This window comes from Oncorhynchus tshawytscha, linkage group LG13 (assembly GCF_018296145.1).
Source record: "Oncorhynchus tshawytscha isolate Ot180627B linkage group LG13, Otsh_v2.0, whole genome shotgun sequence".
NCBI lineage: Eukaryota > Metazoa > Chordata > Actinopteri > Salmoniformes > Salmonidae > Oncorhynchus > Oncorhynchus tshawytscha.
Window position 1 is genome coordinate 41,083,960 of NC_056441.1, and position 23,841 is coordinate 41,107,800.

General features: G+C 39.9%; 1 protein-coding gene across 2 annotated transcripts in view; it reads left to right on the forward strand.

Moving 5' to 3' along the window:
* The first annotated feature begins 2,516 nt into the window (after positions 1-2,516).
* lrp12 (low density lipoprotein receptor-related protein 12) overlaps positions 2,517-23,841 on the forward strand; it is a 42,329-nt gene continuing 21,004 nt past the window's right edge. The window contains exons 1-3 of one of the 2 annotated variants that reach the window (XM_042295737.1): positions 2,517-2,535; positions 12,596-12,652; positions 23,426-23,561. In XM_042295737.1, coding sequence (XP_042151671.1) covers positions 2,523-2,535; positions 12,596-12,652; positions 23,426-23,561 — 206 coding nt within the window. In that variant the 5' untranslated portion in view covers positions 2,517-2,522. Of the gene's footprint in view, positions 2,536-2,719; positions 4,256-12,595; positions 12,653-23,425; positions 23,562-23,841 lie in introns of those variants that run through there. The other variant, XM_024441898.2, reaches the window with a different exon arrangement.

Here is a 23,841-nt window from a genome sequence, read left to right on the forward strand (position 1 = left end):
GTGGCAAAATGGCTTAAGGACAACAACGTCAAGGTATTGGAGTGGCCATCACAAAGCCCTGACCTCAATCCTATAGAAAATGTGTGGGTGTAGCGTGGTTCGTTCTGTGTTGTGTGATTTAAGTAGGACACTGCCACAACTTGAGGTTTGCTGGTTGGACTGTTTTATTTGCCCTGCACACGAAGAAACAACACATAATATTTTAGCCCTTGGCGCAGTCACAGCTCTCAGGCACCTCGTTAGCCGAAGGTCAGGCAAAAGAGAGCAGTACAAAACACATTACCTCGAAGGTAACAAAGCAAAGAAAGAACTAAAACATTTCACACCCACAGGGCGACAGAGTAACCCAGTGTAGTCCCTTAATTCTAGACCCACAATTGGTCGATCAGCTGAAAAGCTATCACGCGAAGGATTAGGAAAAATAAGGGGTAGTGTCATGACGTGTGTGTTGGTGGCAGGGACGTCAGGCGCAGGAGAATCAAACCTGGTATAATGGAGTAGTTTAATAACTTAAAACAAAACTCCAAAACCAAAGTACATAATAAATAAACGTGGGTACAAGAACCTGTCGCACACCAATCCATAAAACACGAACATAACAATAAACAATCTCTGACAAGGACATGAGGGGAAACACAGGGTTAAATACACAACAACAAATGAATGGGATTGAAACCAGGTGTGTAGGAAGACAAGACAAAACCAATGGAAAATTAAACATTGATCAATGAAGGCTGGAAGACCTGTGACGTCTACCTTCGAGCACCGCCCGAACAAGGAGAGGCATCGACTTCGGCTGAAGTTGTGACAGGTAGCTAATCCTTTATTCTGTATTCGAAAAATGCCATATACATTTTATGCCGATGGACTACACACAAAGTTACATGAATTGTCAAATATATTAGACAAACCCATAAATCATTCTAGGACATGCTTACTACATATATATATATACAAAGAAAAGGTAGGCAATATCCTACCGTCACTGAGAACCCAAGAACTGTTTCATTTCCTGTGTAGACATAGTTTGGATTAGCCTATTCACTGGCTTAATACATTTTCCTAGTCTAGTCCGAACACCCTCATCCAAAAACCAAGCAGGAATGTCACAGACAGCACTAACCGTGCTCAGAGGTCTAATTTCAGGATGGGGAGTACTACAGATTGGCATATCCGGAGCCAGCACTTGGTGCATAATCTAGGGGAACAATGCTACATGTGCAGAACTGAAAAAGCATGTGCAAGCACGGAGGCCAACAAACCTGACTCAGTTACACCAGCTCTGTCAGGAGGAAAGGGCTAAAGTTCACCCAAAATATTGTGGGAAGGAAGCTTGTGGAAGGCTACCCAAAACATGTGACCCAAGTTAAACAATTTAAAGGCAATGCTACCAAATACTAATTGAGTGTATGTAAACTTCTGACCCACTGGGAATGTGATGAAAGAAATAAAAGCTGAAATAAGTCATTCTCTTTACTATTATCCTGACATTTCACATTTTTAAAATAAAGTGGTGATCCTAACTGACCTAAAACAGGGATTTTTTACTCGGATTAAACGTTTGTTACATAATAATTAATATAATTGTGAAAAACTGAGTTTAAATGTATTTGGCTAAGGTGTATGTCAACTTCCGACTTTCAACTGTATGTGACAAATAAGATTTGATTTAGATATTTCGAGTATTTTACTGTTTGATCCTATCCAAAGCGCAGTTTACTGGTAGAACGGACGGTTTACCTTTTCCATTGACGTTTGTAGGCTACTGCGGCTGAATACGGTAATGTCAAATTTCTCGAGGAGACATTATTTCATATATAAACATAATACGTACACTATTATAACCATTGCAGAATAAATTCCTCACCTTTTCTGGCCATTTTTAATTAATATTCCTGTAGCAGCCATACAACAAATTACCATGCGTATCTATCATTGTGCTCTTTAGATATTATAATTTCAATGTTGCTTTTTTTAAGCGAATAAACAGTTTAAGTGGGTAGGCTACCACTGTAAGTAGGCCTACTGTAAATCAGTTTTCTTTTCGTTCCGAGTGGACAATGTTTCAGAATTCACAGGCAGTGCAGCATATTGGCACGACCCTGGGTTTATAAACTCTGATATCGATTCTGCCGCACGAGCATGCTTTTGCGACACAGTCGATCGCGCGCTCGACTGGCTAGACGGTCGAGGGTTCGAGACCTGCTTCCTCCCTGTTTCATTACAATATTTATGTTCGGAAAAAGTAAAAATAAAACACAAATATAAAACATCCAACAATATGCAATTGTTTTTGTCTTTCAGATACAGCAAATGTCACTTTAAAAAAACAAAATTCTGCCAACCGCTCCAAAGACACTTGACCAGCTTCGTGATATATTGCGATTTCCTTAGATACAATCTTGGCCTAATTCCAATACTTCCAAAGTATACCGAGTGTTATTGCCAGCATGAAAGGTGATTGATGGTCGCTTTTCAGGCGTAGAGCGCGAGCGCACTGTTTCACGACAAGTCTGCTTATAATGGAAAACATGCGTATGTATGGCGTGCACCAAATTCATAAATCTCAATATTTGTGTACATGCGCGAATCGTTGCATGCAGGTGTTTTGTATTACATTTACGCAACGGTTATAATTGGTAGTGAAAGGAGGGATGGGGTTCTGTCCATGAGGTTGAGGTTGGGTCATTGGGTAGTGGGGAAACACACCGATGGGAAATGTGAGGATTGTGGGGAGGTAGAGACTGTGAAGCATGTCCTGTTATATTGCAGTTGGTATGCTGAGCATAGGAAGACATTTTCTGTGAGCTGTAACCACATTTAAGCTTGTAACAATTGTGGACTCAAAACGACATGCAGAGAAAAATGGCAAGGAAGCTGTAGTCGTTTCCCTAATCCACCGGCCTGCACCTACGGGTGACGTTTTTTAAATATATTTAAATGTGTAATTCGCACTCCGACCTGAGAAAGGCAGCAATACAGCACAAGAAGACTAAGCAGAAGGGGACGATGATGATACTGATACCACCGATAGCCCGGCTGTAACAACATTCAGCCGATTCATAGCTAGTTGTGGCTACAACGGGGTGTACTGTTACACACAGTTTAGGGCCCGGAGTTTTAGGGGGCTTGTGCTTTATAACATTTTCAATGATGGTGAAACTCTAAATAAACATTTGAGACACCACTAGAAGAAGACAGTGAAGTGACATTTCAAGGATACCTCTCAGAAATATTTTCGTTCCGTTCTGCCATTGCTTTGGAAACTAGCTTACGTTAGCGTGCTAGCTTGTAGCTAGCATTTGTGAGGTTGTGGAGGCGTAAACGAGAGAAGGGGGATTGCAACGCTCTTTTGTTTTTTAGTTCAGTTATCTTTCGGTTATATTGTATTTATTTTTTCTAGTTTACATTCAGTGACATATTTATGTGCGATTTCAATGTTGGTAATGAAACGTCGTTGTGCTAACCCAGCTAGCTATCTTTGTTAACGATAGCTAACGTTTGCGTTGAACACTAACATTAGCTAGCTAGCTAACACAAAGGGGAATTCTAGTAGCTAACGTGAGCTAGTTAACGGTGGAGTTGACTGTAATTGCTAGCAATGCCTTTGTATTTTCCTCTGTTCTGGAACAATGCATAACACAAAGGTTAATATCATACTAGGATATGGGGTGGCACGTATATCTACACATGTAATGTGACGATGGATTAATATTGGCTAGGAATAGATAGATAGCTTACATTAGAGTAATCGTTAGCTAGCAGTTAGCTAAAAATTCAATGTCGCTATTTTGTTGTTATGCTAGCTAACTAACTAGCCAGCCAGTTACAACGCACTGTTGCGTTCAACGGTTTGATTGCAGTATTTTGTCAAGACGGCTATATTATTGTTTCTTCATTGTCATCTAGCTAGCAAGATAACTTTATAAGATCTGTATTGGCTGTATAATTGATTGTCAATCACTGTCGGTTGTCTGGCCAGCCAGGAATTGGCAAACGTTAGTTAAAATAACTTTAAATCCGTAGCAATCTCATTGGTTGCTTTTGTTTTTGTCACTGCCTAAATGTTTTTGGGACACCAAAGAAGAGAGCTTGCCTAGTTACATTTTTGGGAACATTGTAACAAGTAATAAAGTAGTAACAAATATAATTAGGCCTAGTTCATTAGCTATAATGGCCTACTACACTTTGAGCTCAAATGGGATTTCATCTTCATCATGGATCTCTCTACACATGGTCCTCCTCATATTCACTGGTAAGTATTTAATAACTAAATATTTGTTACCACTCTCATACAATCTATACCACAGCAACTCAAGCACACAGCAGGATATGGTCATTTCCATTTAAAAGGACCCATGAGCACTGACATAGTCCTGTGTATCTCAGTTGGTAGAGATAAGCCAGGGTTGTGGGTTCGATTCCCACAGTGAACCAGAATGAAAATGTATGCTCTAAGTCGCATGTGCTAAATGACTAAAATGTAACATGAAGTTTTTAGGAGCATATAACATTTGGTGTCAAATAGAATCTAAGAGTCTATAATTTTGGGAGATTCTCACAATGCTATATGTATTGTGATTCGATACTGGGATTTTCTTGTGATTTGATGTTCCAATCATATTGCTCACTACAGTGCATTCGGAAAGTATTCAGACCCCTTGACTTTTTCCACAATTTATAACTTTACAGCCTTATTCTAAAATGGATTAAATATTTTTTCCCATCACCAATCTTCACAGAATACCACATAATGACAAAGCAAAAACAGGTTTTTAGACATTTTTGCAAATGTATTAAAATTAATAACAGAAATGTCATATTTGCATAAGTATTCAGACCCTTTGCTATGAGACTCAAAATTGAGCTCAGGTGCATCATGTTTCCATTGATCATCCTTGAGATGTTTCTACAACTTGATTGGATTCCCCCTGTGGTAAATTCAATTCATTGGACATGATTTGGAAAGGCACACACCTGTCTATATACGGTCCCACAGTTGACAGTGCATGTCAGAGCAAAAACCAACCCATGGGTTCGAAGGAATTGTCCGTAGAGCTCAGAGACAGAATTGTATCAATGCACAAATCTGGGGAAGGGTACCAAAACATGTCTGCAGCATTGACGGTCCCCAAGAACACAGTGGCCTCCATCATTCTTGAATGGAAGAAGTTAGGAACCACCAAGACTCTTCCTAGAGCTGGCTGCCTGGCCAAACTGAGCAATCGGTGGAGAAGGGCCTTAGTAAGGGAGGTGACCAAGAACCAGATAGTCACTCTGACAGAGCTCCAGCATTCCTCTGTGGAGATGGGAGAAGCTCCCAGAAGGACAACCATCTCTGCAGCACTCTACCAATCAGGCATTTGTTGTAGAGTGGCCAGACAGAAGCCACTCCTCAGTAAAAGGCACATGACAGCCCGCTTGGAGTTTGCTGAAAGGGCACCTAAAGGATTCAGACAGTGTTAAACAAGATTCTCTGTTCTGATGAAACCAAGATTGAACTTGTTTAACATAGTCACGTCTAAGATTGGTAGATATTAAGTCCGTTCTGAACCAACCAAATTTGATTCTGTTTGGGGTCCGACCTCATTAGAATAATAGCCTGTGTGTAGAATAATACCCAAACATGCAATGGAGGATATTACATTTTTCTACCTTTGTACATCACCATGAAGAGAATGACATTCATGGGTCTTTCTATAAATAATAGGGCCAATGTGTCACATTGGGATCAACATTTTAAATGGGTGAAAAAAAGATTTTCATGCAGTTCCACATGTGTACTTAGAAGAATAAAAGTGAATATGCAAATTGTCCCATAAGTCCACCTATATAACAACATAGGGCTAGGATTTCAATGTTATACAATGGTATAATTCATATAATTGTACATATAGGGCCTAATATAGAACTCCCCCACCTCTCCCAGCATACAAAAAAGTAGCCAATACCAGAATAATGCATTTTTTAGGCCTTACGAATGCATTGATAGACTGGTTGACGCAGGGACACATAATAAAGTCATGAATAGCGGTAGCATTAATCGCACCATTGCTGTTTTTATGATGAGAAAGTTACCAAAAAACAGGTTCCTTTTTTAATGGAAGGATTTGTATTGAAATCCAAGTTGAAGGCAATAGATATTTTTGTCCTCATAATAACTGCATTTGGTTTTACCGCAACACCCTTCAATTGAAGCGTGGGAAACAAACGAAAGTGGTCACATCTCACAAAAACGGATCAAAAATGAAATCACAGATAATTCTAAGGGAGTAGGAGAACTTAAAATTGGCAACAAAAAAAATAATTACAAGGACTTTTCAAGAACTAAATTGAGGAAATGGCAGATTTTCAAGATCTGCCTATTCAGGGTAATGAATGAGACACCAAAATGATCTTGACATTCCTTGCAAATGCCTTTTTTCCAGTACTTAGTGCCTGCGATGCAACAACAGCCCATCACAACAGCTGCGTGTCACTTGTGTCATTCTGAAAATTCATTCCTGGATCAGATGATGTGTGAAAATGTCACGGTGTAACTATTTTGCATAATTAAGAAAGAACCACCTTAATGAAAATATAGATTTAAGTTTTAAGTATCAAGGTAAGGTGACTCGGTTAGAAGCATTCAATTTTGCAATTTCATAAATCATTTGGAATTTGTGTGCCCATGAAAACTTTTTCACCTGTAACAACACAAGGAGACACAAAATGTTACGTAGTTACACTGCATTTATGGGATCTCTATACAAAAAAACTGTCCACCAGCTGTATCCAGGATTCTTACAGGGTTCAACTTCAATGTCAAATTTAACTGCTTAAAATGTATGACAACAATTTACACTGTCATAAATGCAAGGACAGAAAAGTCATGTTTTATGTCACACGATTTTGGACAATCCGTCAAGACAACCATGATAAAGGGTTAAACAGGTTTTAAATCAACTCTTGAATTTGGTTGAATATAGCTATGATCCCCCTTATATCTTCATGTAATGACGTGGGGGAAAAAACGGCACATTGACTTGTCAACAGCTGCAACAAGTTGTCCAGTGTAAAAAAAAAATCCTCACTGGTCCTCACTGGTACCCTAGTTTATAGAAAGCCCTCATAATTATGCATATCTGTATAGTACAGATCAAGGACCCATGATGTCATTATTTTACCGTAAATATGTTACCGGGTGTTGATCCACTTCACTTTACTGAAGTTCAATAGCCAAAAATGTCCTGAACAAAATATAAATGCAAAATGAAACAATTTAAAAGATTTTACTGAGTTACTGTTCATATAAGGAAATCAGTCAATTGAAATAAATAAATTAGGCCCTAATCTATGTATTTCACCTAACTGGGAATACAGATATGCATCTTTTGATGCAGATATAAAAAAAGTAAGGTCATGATTTAAAAAAAAACAGTATCTGGTGTGACCACCATTTGTCTAATGCAGCGCGACACATCTCCTTCGCATAAAGTTGATCAGGCTGTTGATTGTGGCCTGTGGAATGTTGTCCCACTCCTCTTCAATGGCTCTGTGAAATTGCTGGATATTGTCGGGAACACAACTGTACACATCAATCCAGAGCATCCCAAACATGCTCAGTGGGTGACGTCTGCAGAGTATGCCGGCCATAATAGAACTGGGAAATGTTCAGCTTCCAGAAATAGTGTACATTATCATACTGAAACAAGAGTTGATGGCAGTGGATAAATGGCACAACAATGAGCCTAAGGATCTCGTGTTTGTTGTCCGTAGCTTATGCCTGCCCATACCATAACCAAACAGCCACCATGGGGCTCTCTGTTCACAACGTTGGCATCAGCAAACCGCTCACCCACACAACGCCATACACGTGGTCTGCAATTGTGAGGCCGGTTGGACGTACTGCCACATTCTCTAAAACGACATTGGATGCGGCGTACGGTAAATAAATGAACATTACATTCTCTGGGAACGGCTCTGGTGGACTTTCCTGTAGTCAGCTTGCCAATTGCACGCTCCCTCAACTTGAGACATTGTGTGACAGAACTGCACATTTTAGTGGCCTTTTATTGTCCCCAGCACAATGTGCACCTGTGTAAGGATCATGCGGTTTAATCAGCTTCTTGATATGCCACACCTGTCAGGTGATGGTGCTCACAAACAGGGATGTAAACAAATTTGTGCACAAAATTTGAAAGAAATAAGCATTTTGTGCATATAGAACATTTCTGGGATCTTTTATTTCAGCTCATGAAACATGGGACCAACACTTAACATGTTTGTGTTTTATATTTGTGTTCAGTATACCGTCAATAAGCTACAATAAAATAAAAAAAGGCCAAGTCATTTATTTACATTTATTTACATATTTACATACATTTATTTACATCCGTCCATCTGACAGATGTGTCATATCAAGAAGCTGATTAAACAGCATGATTTCCCTGAACAACAAAAGAAAGGGAATATGATCCATCACATCTTCCAAAAACATTTTCAGCATGCATCTGTAAAATGATAGTCTAGTAACTAAAGCTTTGGTTGTCTGTAACACCTCCCTCTGCAACTGGATCCTGGACTTCCTGACGGGCCACCCCCAGGTGGTAAGGGTAGGCAACAACACATCTGCCACACTGATCCTCAACACTGGGGCCCCTCAGGGGTGTGTACTTAGTCCCGTCTCATGTAGTCCCTGTTCACCCACGACTGCATGGCCAAATACGACTCCAACATCATCATTAAGTTTGCTGACAAGACAACAATGGTAGGCCTGATCACCGACAACGATAAGACAGCATATAGGGAGGAGGTCAGAGAACTGGCAGTGTGGTGCCAGGACAACAACCTCTCCCTCAATGTGAGCAAGATAAAGGAGCTGATTGTGGACTACAGGAAAAGGCGGGCTGAACAGGCCCCAATTAACATCAACGGGGCTGTAGTGGAGCCGGTCGAGAGTTTTAAGTTCCTTGGTGTCCACATCACCAACTAAATATCATGGTCCAAACACAACAAGACAGTCGTGAAGAGGGCACGACAACACCTTTTCCCCTTCAGGAGACTGAAAAGATTTGGCATGGGTCAGATTTGGCATTACAGCTGCATCATCGAGAGCATCCTGACCGGTTGCATCACCACCTGGTATGGCAATTGCTCGGCATCTGACCATAAGGCTCTACAGAGGGTAGTGCGTATGGCCCAGTACATGACTGTTGCTAAGCGTCCTGCCATCCAGGACCTATATAATAGGCTGTGTCAGAGGAAAGCCCATCAAATTGTCAGACTCCAGTCACCCAAGTCGTAGACTGTTTTCTCTGCTACCACACGGCAGGCAGCACTGGAGCACCAAGTCTAGGACCAAAAGACTCCTTAACAACTTCTACCCCCAAGCCTTAGGACTGCTCAACAATTAATCAAAACTTGCTGTTTATCTATGCATTCACTTCACCCCTACCTACATGAACAAATTACCTTAACTAACCTGTACCCCCGCACACTGACTCGGTACCGATACCCCCTGCATATAGCCTTGTTATTGTTATGTTATTGTGTCACTTTTTATTATTTTTTACTTTAGTTTATTTGGTAAATATTTTCTTACCTCTTCTTGAACTGCACTGTTGGTTAAGGGGCTTGTAAGTAAGCATTTCATGGTAAGGTCTACACTTGTATTCGGTGCATGTGACAAAGTTTTGGATTTGATTTGAAGGCACTTGATTCTATGTATCATGCAACTCTTAGGTTTATTACCAACCAAAAGCATCTGACACATCACTGTGATCTCTGTAGTTCTGTTGGCTGGTCTTCGTAGACTCTACACTTAAACATTGGTATACTATGGTCTATAACCTTTTTGGGAAAACAGATGCTTTATCCCTCTTAATAGATAAGGCCAGAAAAACAATAGCAGTTACGGTCTTACTTAGTTTTAATGGTTCCTAAAATCAGAACGGATCATGTCAAAAATTGTTTTAGTTACTCCGCTCCTTGGCTTGCAGTTCTCTCCAGACCTGCTTGAAACTCCAGGATCTTGGTTCTTTGGAGGAGGTTAAATGTCTGGTTCACTCACGTGACTGAGGAATGTGATTGTCATTAGGATGTTTATCTATGATGCTTCTATGTTTCTGTCATTTTAATGTACTGTATATGTTTATTTATACATTTTATAGTGCGTCTGTCTTTAAGTTATGTCTGATCTTAGTCTTAAACATTGTTCCACCCTGTTGCTGTCTTGGTTGGACCAGGTCTATCTTGAAAAATAGATTTTTATCTTAATGAGACTAACCTGGGTAACAAAAAAAACACTGCATCGTTTGGAAGGGCCCCTAAGCAAGCATTTCATGGTAAAGTCTGCACACATTGTATTTGGGCGCATGCGACATAACATTTGATTTGATTGTCATTGGATGGGTTACCTTTAAATATTAATCAGCAGCACCAGGGCTCTGTGGGGGTTGTCACCTTTCTAATTCTGTTATTTCGGCCCATGTGAAAGGCAGCTATTACATTTAAATCCACATTTGTTAACTGGGTCGTTCCATGTCATTTCAGCAAACCGTAACACCTGTCATCTCAGATTGTTCTGGAATAATTTCTGTATTTAGAAACATAAGATAAACATTCCAGAAACATTATATTGTTGAAATATCATTTGATCTTATGCTGATTGATAGCACCAAAATTGGCCATTTTAATTTATAGGATTCATATAATATTCAATAATTATAGTATCTAACATCCAATTTGGACCAAACTTTTGTTTCTAACAATGAGTTAGACATGAGGAATCCAAAGGAGTGTTGAAAAGCCATACACGGACTCCCCCACATCCCACCCCAGCAACAAGTGTATATGGTATCAGTTCTCTATGGCTGAAAAGTAGTATGAAGATACGGCTCGGAATATTGCTTCTTCCTATGTAATGTAATGTTTCTTCCCCCCCTGTTCAGAGAAATTAGTAATTGAAGTTGTTGGTTTTGTGCCCCATTTAAAGAATCTCCCCCATTGTTAAAGGGATAGTTCACCCAAATTACATAGCATGTGCTGCTGTCATACCAGGTCAATGGACTCTTTACAGGGTAAGAAAACCAATATGTAATTTGGGTGAATTATCACTTTTGACAAAAAGGGGGTGGGTTCTTTAAAGAATCACCTAATAGGAGGAACAGCACCATTATAGTGGTCAGAACCTGGTAATATCAGGATGTAGGATGGGACATAAACCCAACATCTTAATTTACTAATTTCTCTGAACTGGGGGAAAACAACATCACCAAATTCACCACAACATCACCGATACTCAGAGCCGCAGCTCCATACTACTTGTGAAACAATAAAGAACTGATACTATATACTTGTTGTTGGGGTGGGGATTGGTGTGGAGGGTCCTTGGGTGGCTTTTGACCATTCAAATCAGATGTTAGGTACTATTATATCTGAATCCTATAAAATTGCCAAATTGGGTGCAATCAATTAGCTTAATTTCTCTGAGCCAAAGTTATATTTTAACAAAATTATGTTGCAGGAATGCTAATCTTAACGGTTTCTAACAACAGAAGCGATTTCATAACAATCTGAGATGGTGGGTGTCAACCCTCTTTCTTGTGCTTTTTGAGGTGGAACTACCCAACTAACAAATGAATGCAATATGCCTACTGAGGTGTCCCCCCCCACTACCATCCATAATGGGCATGTAGGCGTAGCGGCTAGCCTTATTTCAAAGAGTTGATTGAGGCATGAGCGATGAAGTTTTCAGAATAATATGTCATAGGTTAGTACTTCTAAGTAGTTTGTGTAGTCAAATGATTCAGTCCTACAAAAACCTTGTCTTATTTACGTTTAGTCAGTTCCTAGGCTACCCCAGGGAAGGAGCGGTGGTTCTGTAGTCAAACTAGTCGTTTAACAACATTGTTTCCTTTGTTAGGACATGTTGGAGGGTTTGTCTGAAGATTATTGATGCTCTGTTCTATTGCTCACTCACAGCACCACACACCCGACATTGCCTAAATGCCCTCAGCTCACAGCTTGGCTAATAACATGGCATAAGCCTAGGGCCAGGCAGCCAAGTACTTCAAGTCTTCCATTAGCCAAGTCTTCCATGAGCCTATATATTTCTATAGGCATGTAGAATTCATTCTTTCAGTCATATATTTTTTCTTCATTTTCTATGATACTCATAACCTGCAAGATTGTTAAGCCTAGTTAGTTTTTCACTTTCTACTATTTTCCACTCAGTTGTTGACCAATGTTTACGTGTGACACTTTGGGCAAGTGTAATCGTCCTCCCTAACTGCCAGTTGTTCCCATACACATTAGCCTACACACTGTCTCAAAGCTTATCAAATTCTCCTGCTGCAAGACTACAGATGTCATTTCAGTTGCCTGTTAATCAATGTGTTGTTTGTAGCCTTGGGTTTCCAACATCATCATCAGTCTTGCGTTTCATTGATTCAATAGGTCAATATTTGCATTTGCCCTAGAACCAGTGGACTTGCCTCAGAAGGGCCAGAGTTATGAATAAGTCCCGTTTACACAAAAGATGAGTCCAAAGCTTGTGATCACACAATCATTCATTAGAAAATAACCTTTTTTTTGTTTGTTTCATCTTTTCTAGGAATTGCAGTTTGCTCCCAGCACAACGAGAACGTTTACGTATCGGGGATTTCTAATGGTAAGTTCATTTAGCCTAGATCACATGATTTATGATTATCTCTGAGCTTGTAGGCTGTAGGCAGTAACTTACAACTCAGCCTTTGTTTTTGTCTGCGAAGAACCAAACACTACAATTGTTGCCCACAGCAGACTTTCAGAATAGCCTTTTTGCATGAACAGAACAGAACAACCAGAGTTGGACTGCAGATTGAAGGAAAAGCTGCCAACATGTCAAGTGCTCAGCATATTTGGGAATTCCTTGGACTTGGAAAAGCATTCCTCGTGAAGCTGGTTGAGAGAATGCAAAGCTCTCAAGGCAAAGGGTGGCTACTTTGAAGAATCTAAAATATATTTTGATTTGTTTAACACCTTTTTTGGTTACTTTAGGATTCCATATGTGTTATTTCATAGTTTTGATGTCTTCACTATTATTATATAAAAAAATAAAGAAAAAGCCTTGAGTAGGTGTGTCCAAACTTTTGACTTGTACTGTATAGGCCCTCAGAAGCAAACTGCTTTTTCACTCACTATAAATAAGAAGATTGTGGCCTACTTTCCTGATTCCATAGTGATATTTTGGTCTTGACAAACTCACAACGGGTATTCCAGTGATGGTAGTCTACAGTATGGCTCATCTATAATCTATTGGCTACATGACTTGCAAAGGAGTAGGTTATTTGATGCAGACATAAGTATAACATTTCCATTGTACAAAATTACATTCACTTACTGGCTCGAGGAAGTTTAGCCCTGGCTTGGAAACATCTCTTGCAAACTATTAGTAATTTAAAGTTAGGACTTTTTTTGTAGCTTTTTTTGATCATAAATTGTATTTCCATAGCTGCACGCATCAATATCTAGGATCATTTTTTTGATGGTGTTTAAATTGTTTTGCCCTGTCAGAAGCTCTCTGGCAGTTGAAGCATCTAGCCTAATGAAAAACCAGGTTAATACATTTTTTGAATAAATAATTTATTTTAGCTTATACCGTGCCTTTCGAAAGTATTCACACCCCTTTTTCCACATTTTGTTGTTCCAGCCTGAATTTAAAATGTATTACATTGAGATTTTATGTCACACAACACCCCATAATGTCAAAGTCGAATTTTGTTTCTAGAAATTAATTTAAAAAATAAAAAGCTGAAATGTCTTGAGTCCATAAGTATTCAACCTCTTTTGTTATGGCAAGCCTAAGTAAGTTCAGGATTAAAACTGTGCTTAATAAATCACTGAATTTGCTAACTCATTCTGTGTTCAATAATATGTGGTTAATATGATTTTTGAATTAGTACCCCATTGCTTTACCCCACACTAGAGGTCGACCGATTGATTTTTCGACGCCGATACCGATTATTGGAGGGCCAAAAAAGCCGATACCGATTATTGGAGGGCCAAAAAAGCCGATACCGATTAATCGGCCAATTTTTATTTATTTATTTATTTTTAATAATGACAATTACAACAATACTGAATGAACACTTATTTGAACTTAATATAATACATCAATAAAATCTATTTGGCCTCAAATAAATAATGAAACATGTTCAATTTGGTTTAAATAATGCAAAAACAAAGTTGGAGAAGAAAGTAAAAGTGAAATATGTGCCATGTAAAAAAGCTAACGTTTAAGTTCCTTGCTCAGAACATGAGAACATATGAAAGTTGGTGGTTCCTTTTAACATGAGACTTCAATATAAAGGTAAGAGGTTTTAGGTTGTAGTTAATATAGGATTTTTATGACTATTTCTCTATACCATTTGTATTTCATATACCTTTGACTTGGATGTTCTTATAGGCACTATAGTATTGCCAGTGTAACAGTATAGCTTCCGTCCCTCTCCTCGCCCCTACCTGGACTCGAACCAGGAACACATCGACAACAGCCACACTCGAAGCAGCGTTACCCATCGCTCCACAAAAGCCGCGGCCCTTGCAGCGCAAGGGGAATAACTACTCAAAATCTAAAAGCGAGTGACGTTTGAAACGATATTAGCGCACTCCCAGCTAACTAGCTAGCCATTTCACATTGGTTACACCAGGCATTAGGCTGATAGGCTTGATGTAATAAACAGCGCTGTGCTTGTGAAGAGCTGCTCGCAAAATGCACGAAAGTGCTGTTTGAATGAATGATTATGGGCCTGCTGCTGCTCAGTCAGACTGCTCTATCAAATCAGACTTAATTATAACATAATAACACACCGTTGGTCATTAATATGGTCGAATCCGGAAACTATCATTTCGACAACAAAATGTTTGATTCTTTCAGTGAATTACGGAACCGTTTGGTATTTTATCTAACGGGTGGCATCCCTAACTCTAAATATTGTTGTTACATTGCACAAACTTCAATGTTATGTCATACTTACGTAAAATTCAGGCAAATTAGTTCGCAATGAGCCAGGCAGCCCAAACTGTTTGCAGTTTACAATGGACACCTTTTCATCCAAGCTACTTAATACTGCCCCTGCAGCCATAAGAAGTTAAACTACTAGCACACAGCTCAGACACCCATCCATACCCCACAAGACATGTCACCAGAGGTCTGTTTAAACTACTAGCACACAGCTCAGACACCCATCCATACCCCACAAGACATGTCACCAGAGATCTGTTTAAACTACAAGCACACAGCTTAGACACCCATCCATACCCCACAAGACATGTCACCAGAGATCTGTTTAAACTACTAGCACACAGCTTAGACACCCATCCATACCCCACAAGACATGCCACCAGAGGTCTCTTCACGGCCCCCTAGTCCAGAACAGACTATGGGAGGCGCACAGTACTACATAGAGCCGTGACTACATGGAACTCTATTCCACATCAGGTAACTGATGAAAGCAATAGAATCAAATTTAAAAAGCAGGTAAAAATGCACCTTGGAACAGCGGGGAACAGCGGGGACTGTGAAGTAACACACACATGATAATGCACTATACACACACACACGTACACATGGATTTTGTGTTGTAGATATGTGGTTGTGGAGTATGCGCCTGAGGGCACGCACTTAGTGTGTTGTGAATTCTGTAATGTTTTTAAATGTGTATAACTGCATTAATTCTGCCGGACCCCAGGAAGAGTAGCTTCTGCCTTTACATCAGCTAATGGGGATCCATAGTAAATACAAATCACTCGGAGTTCCAATGTGGCAATTGTTTGCTTGCCGGGGATTATAGGATTGAAGTGGTTTCCTTGATCAAAGAAATTCCAAACCTACGTAAGAAACTGGGGGAAACGCAGATTGGAATGTTTACCTTTTCTACGCCGGTGGGCTGGATGGTGTTCGCACTTTTTGGATGCATCTCTGCCTTGCTGTTTGTTGTTGTCCGACTGTTGCCCAGAGTTCGCTCTCCAGGGGAGCCATCTTCTTCCTCTCCTCCCCCATCTGATAGTGGAGTCGAAGGAGCACAGCAAGAGGAGCATGCAAATCCAATGATGGTCGCATGTTACGAGCCATGGAAGCTGAAGACAGCGGCCTGCCGCAAAGCAGGCTACACTCCCTACGACAGGCCTGGAGCAGATCCAAACAACTGATAGCTTAGCCGACCTCTCGCCCATCCTTAAAGGGTTCTCCGAATCCTGTGAAGCGTTGGAGTGGGAGAATTTCCTCGTCCTTCTTGCCAGCCATGATTTTGGCAGCTCCATAAGAAATATGACTGTTCCTGGTGCAAAAAAAATGTCCTATCCCGGAGCTCGAGTAAACGACATTACTAAGCTGCTCCCGAATGTACTACGTCAGGACTCGTCATCGATTCTACTGTAGTCCATGTGGGTTTTAATGACATTATGAAGTCAGCTCTGAACAGTTGAAACTGGATGTCAAAGAGCTGATGGATTCTCTGCTAGACACTAATAAAATACCCATCATATCTGGCCCTGTGTCCTCTTTGAATCGTGTCATTGAATGCTTTAGCCGGATTCTTTCTCTTCACAACTGGCTACGTGATTGTTGCAGCTTTTTTGTAAACAAAACACGTTTTATAAGGAAGATGGATAATAGATCATACCTTTTGATACAGTGGTAGCAATACATACATTTGACATTTTAGTCATTTAGCAGATGCTCTTATCCAGAGCCACTTACAGTAGTGAGTTCATGCATTTTCTGGTACTGGTCCCCCGTGGGAGTCAAGCGCCAAGCTCTACCAACTGAGCCACATGGTTATAACATCAACAGAAAAGACAGAAATCCCAATGCATTTATTGCTACCACTGTTGCTGCTTATATTCAGAACTACATTCCTGTAAAGCTCAGAGGATCTCATGTTAAATTATGTTGGAAGTAATATGGCTACAAGTTCATCTGCCTCACCTGAAGCCCTTTCTTGTGGGAAGCTGCTATAGACCAAGTGCTAGCAGTCAGTATCTGGATAATGTGTGAAGTGCTTGAAAAATGTATGTAATATCAACAGAGAGGTATATTTTCTGTGTGATTGTAACATTGACTGGCTTTCATCAAGCGCCCACTTAAGAAGAAGCTTCAAACTGTAACTAGTGCCTGAAACCTGGTTCAGGTTATCAGTCAACCTACTGTACAGGGGTAGTAACAAACAGCACAGGAATGATATCATCAACATGCATACAGTTGAAGTCGTACGTTTACATACACTTAGGTTATCAGTCAACCTACCAGGGTATTAACAAACAGCACAGGAATGAAATCATCAACATTGATCACATCTTTACTAATCCTGCAAGAAATGTGCTTGACAGCAGTATCCAAATCCATCGGATGTAGTGATCACAATGTAGTAATAATATCTAGGAAAACCAAAGTCACACAAGGTCATACAATAAGTTTTGTAGTGATTCCTATGTTGATATAAACAATATTTGTATGCCTATGGTGTGTAATGAGGAGCTACCACACGCTGCACTTGACACATTTATGAAATTGTTTAATCCAGTTACTAATAAGCATGCACCCATTTAAGAAAATGACAGCAAAGACTGTTAAATCCCAGTGGATTGATGAAGAATATAAAAATTGTATGGTTGAGAGAGCTGAGGCAAATAAGTCTGGCTGCACAACTGATTGGCAAAAGTACTGCAAATTGAGAAATCGTGACTAAACTAAATAAGAAGTTATACTATTAGAAATTATACTATGAAAAAAAGCTCCTGGCTTTTTACAATTGGCTCAGAACACGGCAGCACAGCTTGGCCTTGAATTTACACAGAGAGCTAAAAATGAATAATATGCATGTCAATCTCTCGTGGCTCAAAGTGGAGGAGAAATTGACATCACTACTTGTTTTTTGTAAGAAGTGTTGACATGCTGAATGTACAGAGCTGTCCGTTTAAACTACTAGCACACAGCTCAGACACCCAAATTCACATCGGGTAACAGATGCAAGCATTTGAATCAGATTTCTTCTTTTTTTTATGATAAAAATACACCCTATGGAACAGCATGGACTGTGAAGAGAACATCTGTCATTTTAGTCCCATTCAAATCTGCCATGTCAGTCAGTTTTACTTGGCAGGAAGGTTATTATCCCAGCCCTAAAAACCTACTGTTTTTCAGCAAACTTCCAGCTCTTCAGATAATAATTATCCTGTGCAAATCGTCACGCCTCGGTTTTTAGGGATATTACAGAGTTCAACAGGTGCTGCACCCAGTTTGGGTAAGAACATCTGGACAATTGATGTTTAAAACAAAGTACTATGCATATAGCCTTCAGATTAGAGGTCGACCGATTAATCGGAATGGTCGATTTAATTAGGGCCGATTTCAAGTTTTCATAACAATCAGAAATCTGTATTTTTGGAGACCATTTTAGCTGATTTTTTAATATATTTTTTTACTCCTTTATTTAACTAGGCATGTCAGTTAAGAACACATTCTTATTTTCAATGACAGCCTAGGAACGGTGGGTTAACTGCCTTGTTCAGGGGAAGAATGGCAGATTTTTACCTTGTCAGCTCGGGGATTCAATCTTGCAACCTTACAGTTAACTAGTCCAACGCTCTAACCACCTGATTACATTGCACTCCACGAGGAGACTGCCTGTTAAGAAGCCAAGGTAAGTTGCTAGCTAGCATTAAACTTATCTTATAAAAAACAATCAATCAATCATAATCACTAGTTAACTACACATGGTTGATGATGCGTATTCGCGAAAAAGGACTGTCTTTCTCCAATGTGTACTGGCTCGTTGTGAACTCTGAAGACTATTTCTTCCTAACAAAGACAGCCAACTTCGCCAAACGGGGGATGATTTAACAAAAGCGCATTTGCGAAAAAAGCACAATCGTTGCACGACTGTACCTAACCATAAACATCAATGCCTTTCTTAAAATCAATACACAGAAGTATATATTTTTAAACCTGCATATTTTGCTAAATGAAATCCAGGTTAGCAGGCAATATTAACCAGGTGAAATTGTGTCACTTCTCTTGCATTCATTGCATGCAGAGTCAGTGTATGTGCAACAGTTTGGGAATATTTAGACTTATGGATGCCACCCATTAGATGAAATACGGAACGGTTCCGTATTTCACTGTAAGAATAAACATCTTGTTTTTGAGATGATAGTTTCCGGAATCGACCATATTAATGACCTAAGGCTCGTATTTCTGTGTGTTATGTTATAATTAAGTCTATGATTTGATAGAGCAGTTTGACTGAGCGATGGTAGGCACCAGCAGGCTCATAAGCATTCATTCAAACAGCATATTTGTGCGTTTTGCCAGCAGCTCGCCGCTGTGCTTCAAGCATTGAGCTGTTTAAGACTTCAAGCCTATCAACTCCTGAGATTAGGCTGGTGTAACCGATGTGAAATGGCTAGCTAGTTAGCAGGGTGCTCGCTAATAGCGTTTCAAACGTCACTCGCTCTGAGACTTGGAGTGGTTGTTCCCCTTGCCCTGCAAGGGCCACGGTTTTTGGAGCGATGGGTAGCGCTGCTTCGAGGGTGGCTGTTGTCGATGTGTTCCTGGTTCAAGCCCAGGTAGGGGCGAGAAGAGGGACGGAAGATAATCTGTTACACTGACAATACTAAAGTGCCTATAAGAACATCCAATAGTAATGTATATGAAATACAAATCGTATAGAGAGAAATTGTCCTATAATTCCTATTTTAACTTCAACCTAAAACTTCTTACCTGGGAATATTAAACACTCCTGTTAAAAGGAACCACCAGCTTTCATATGTTCTCATGTTCTGAGCAAGGAACTTAAACTTTAGCTTTTTTACATGGCACATATTGCACTTTTACTTTCTTCTCCAACACTTTGTTTTTGCATTATTTAAACCAAATTGAACGTTTCATTTTATTTGAGGCTAAATTGATTTTATTGATGTATTATATTAAGTTAAAATATGTGTTCATTCAGTATTGTTGCTATTGTCATTATTACAAATACATTTTCTTTCTTAAATCTGCCAATTCATTGGTATCGTTTTTTTTTGGTCCTTCGGATTAATTGTTTTGTCATATATCAACTTTCCTAGTGCCATACTTCTCTTTTAAAAGATGAAGTGGACGATATTGTGCCAATGAATTGCTACATTTCCGTACACGTCAGGTAATTAAATGTCTGGATAGGTTACAGTTCATGGTTCTTAATAATATGCATTATTATTTTGACTTTCTCTGAACTGTAGGCTAATATTAGGCTATCCTTAGATATTTGAAATGTCTTCACGCAAGGAAGAGCCAATTTTGAATGAGGGGAAAAAAAGAATTGCAGTGGCAGTTTGGTAAAACCAATTCCGTCCGAATCGTCCACTGAAAAAATGGACATGCTGGGCTAATAATTACTGACATTCTATAGTAGTATTAGTCCCTATGCGAATAGGGCTTAAATCATGGAAAGGAAAGAGCAGGTGTTCCTAATGTTTTGTACATTCAGTGTAGAAAATCGATGGCAAGACTTGAAAATGGCTGTCTAGCAATTATCAACAACCAACTTGGCAGAGGTTTGAAGAAGAATAGAAAAATAAAATAATGGGCAAATATTGTACAATCCAGGTGTGCAAAAATCTTAGCTGTTTCTAACATTACCTATCTACTAATATACTAATATATATTTTTTTGTGTGTTTTCTGTAGATTGTTGACCACAAATGAAAATAAAATAAATTTTATTCCCACTTTTAACACAACAAAATTTGGAAGAAGTCGAGGGGTGTGAATACATTCTGAAGGTCCTCAGATGTTATTATATTTTGCCCTAGTCTTTTCCGACCATGCCACAAAGTGTGATAGAAAATCAGTAGCTTACAGCAACCTAGCATGATGGACAATGTTTATTGGCAGGTGGAATCATGCCCAATTAGGTTGCAAGGTAAAAATGTTAGACGGGATCAGGTCAGCCCAGTATTGTCCAATGAGTTTGCATAGTGGATCCAAGCACATCTGTTTAATTTACTCTCTTTGTGCACAGTGCAGGGTTCGAGAACAATGGCATGATACACATACAGTTGAAGTCGGAAGTTTACATACACCTTAGCCAAATACATTTAAACTCAGTTTTTCACAATTCCTGACATTTAATCCAAGTAAAAATTACCTGTCTTAGGTCAGTTAGGGTCAGCACTTAATTTTAAGAATGTGAAATGTCAGAATAATAGTAGAGACAATGATTTATTTCAGCTTTTATTTCTTTCATCACATTCCCAGTGGGTCATAAGTTTACATACACTCAATTAGTATTTGGTAGCATTGCCTTTAAATTGTTTAAATTGGTTCTAATGTTTTGGGTAGCCTTCCAAAAGCTTCCCACAATAGGTTGGGTGAATTCTGGCCCATTCCTCATGACAAAGCTGGTGTAACTAAGTCAGGTTTGTAGGCCTCCTTGCTTGCACACACACTTTTTCAGTTCTGCCCACAAATTTTCTATGGGATTGAGGTCAGGGCTTGTGATGGCTGCTCCAATACCTTGACTTTGTTGTCCTTAAGCCATTTTGCCACAACTTTGGAAGTATGCTTGGGGTCATTGTCCATTTGGAAGACCCATTTGTGACCAAGCTTTAACTTCCTGTCTGATGTCTTGAGATTTGCTTCAATATATCCACATAATTTTCCTACCTCATGAAGCCATCTATTTTGTGAAGTGTACCAGTCCCTCCTGCAACAAAGCACCCCCACAACATGATGCTGCCACCCCTGTGCTTCACGGTTGGGATGGTGTTCTTTGGCTTGCAAGCTCCCCCTTTTTCCTCCAAACATAACGATGGTCATTATTGGCCAAACAGTTCTATTTTTTTGTTTAATCAGACCAGAGGACATTTCTCCAAAAAGTACGATCTTTGTGCCCGTGTGCAGTTGCAAATCGTGGTCTGGCTTTTTTTAATGGCGGTTTTGGAGCAGTGGCTTCTTCCATGCTGGGCGACCTTTCAGGTTCATTCATGTCGATATAGGACTGGTTTTACTGTGGATATAGATACTTTTGTATCTGTTTCCTCCAGCATCTTCACAAGGTCCTTTGCTGTTGTTCTGGGATTGATTTGCACTTTTCGCACCAAACTACATTCATCTCTAGGAGACAGAACACGTCTCTTTCCTGGGCAGTATGACGGCTGCATGGTCCCATGGTGTTTATATCTGCATACTATTGTTTGTACAGATTAACGTGGTACCTTCAGGCGTTTGGAAATTGCTCCCAGGAATGAACCAGACTTGTGGAGGTCTAAAAATAATATTCTGAGGTCTTGGCTGTTTTCTTTTGATTTTCCCATGATGTCAAGCAAAGAGGCACTGAGTTTGAAGGTAGGCCTTGAAATACATCCACAGATACACCTCCAATTGACTCAAATGATGTCTCACTGGTCGCTGGTCACCCCCAAACCAATTCCTCCTTTGGTTGTCTTTCCTTCCAGTTCTCTGCTGCCAATGACTGAAACAAACTGCAAAAATCTCTGAAGCTGGAGACTCATATCTCCCTCACTAGCTTTAAGCACCAGCTGTCAGAGCAGCTCACAGATCACTGCACCTGTACATAGCCCATCTGTAAACAGCCCATCTACCTACCTCATCCCCATACTGTATTTATTTATTTGTCTTGCTCCTTTGCAACCCAGTATCTCAACTTGCACATTCATCTTCTGCACAGCTACCATTCCAGTTTTTAATTGCTATATTGTAATTACTTCGCCACCATGGTCTATTTATTGCCTTAACTTACCTCATTTGCACTCACTATATGTATACTTTTTGTTTTCTTTTGTTCTACTGTATTATTGATTGTATGTTTTGTTATTTCCATGTGTAACTCTGTGTTGTTGTATGTGTCGAATTGCTATGCTTTATCTTGGCCAGGTCGCAGTTGCAAATGAGAACTTGTTCTCAACTAGCCTACCTGGTTAAATAAAGGTGAAATAAAATAAATAAATTAGCCTATCAGAAGCTTCTAAAACCATGACATCATTTTCAAGCTGTTTAAAGGCACAGTCAACTTAGTGTATGTAAACTTCTGACCCACTGGAATTATGATACAGTGAATTATAAGTGAAATAATCTGTCTGTAAACAATTGTTGGAAAGGTTACTTGTGTCATGCAAAAAGTAGATATCCTAACCGACTAGCCAAAACTAGTTTGTTAACAAGAAATGTGTGGAGTGGTTGAAAAACAAGTTTTATTGACTCCAACCTAAGTGTATGTAAACCTCCGACTTCAACTGTATGTAAGGTGGAACACAATCTTTGGTGAACCGTTTTGGCTTGAGAGCACTACTTTCAAAACTACCGGCCTTAAATTATCACTTTAAATGCTCATTTGTGTGTCTGCGTGGGTGTGCATGTGTGTGCGCACGCCTGTCTGTGTTTGTGTGTGTGTGTCCAGCCTGTGGAGATGTTGCAGAGCAGATCAGGGCGTCCAGTGGAGTGATCACCAGCCCTGGCTGGCCCTTCCAGTACCCCTCCAGGATCAACTGCAGCTGGAACATCAGGGCTAACCCTGGGGAAATCATCACCATCAGGTAGAGCTCTACACCATCTCCTCTCCGCAATCTATACCGTTTGTCTCCCTCTGCACTTCGAAACATTTCTCCCTCTCCTCCCTCAGTAGCTCTCTGCCTCAGTCTGTACCCTCCTCAGCCTAGCTGGATGCATACATTGCCCACGCGATAAGAGGGCCTGATTAATGCAGGGGCTGATTCCTCCTGGCCCAAGCTCGTAGGGGGCACTTGAGGTGGGGAAAATGCAGAGATGTTTTTTTCTGCAACCGACAACTACAGAAACCTGCACTCAATCAGAAGA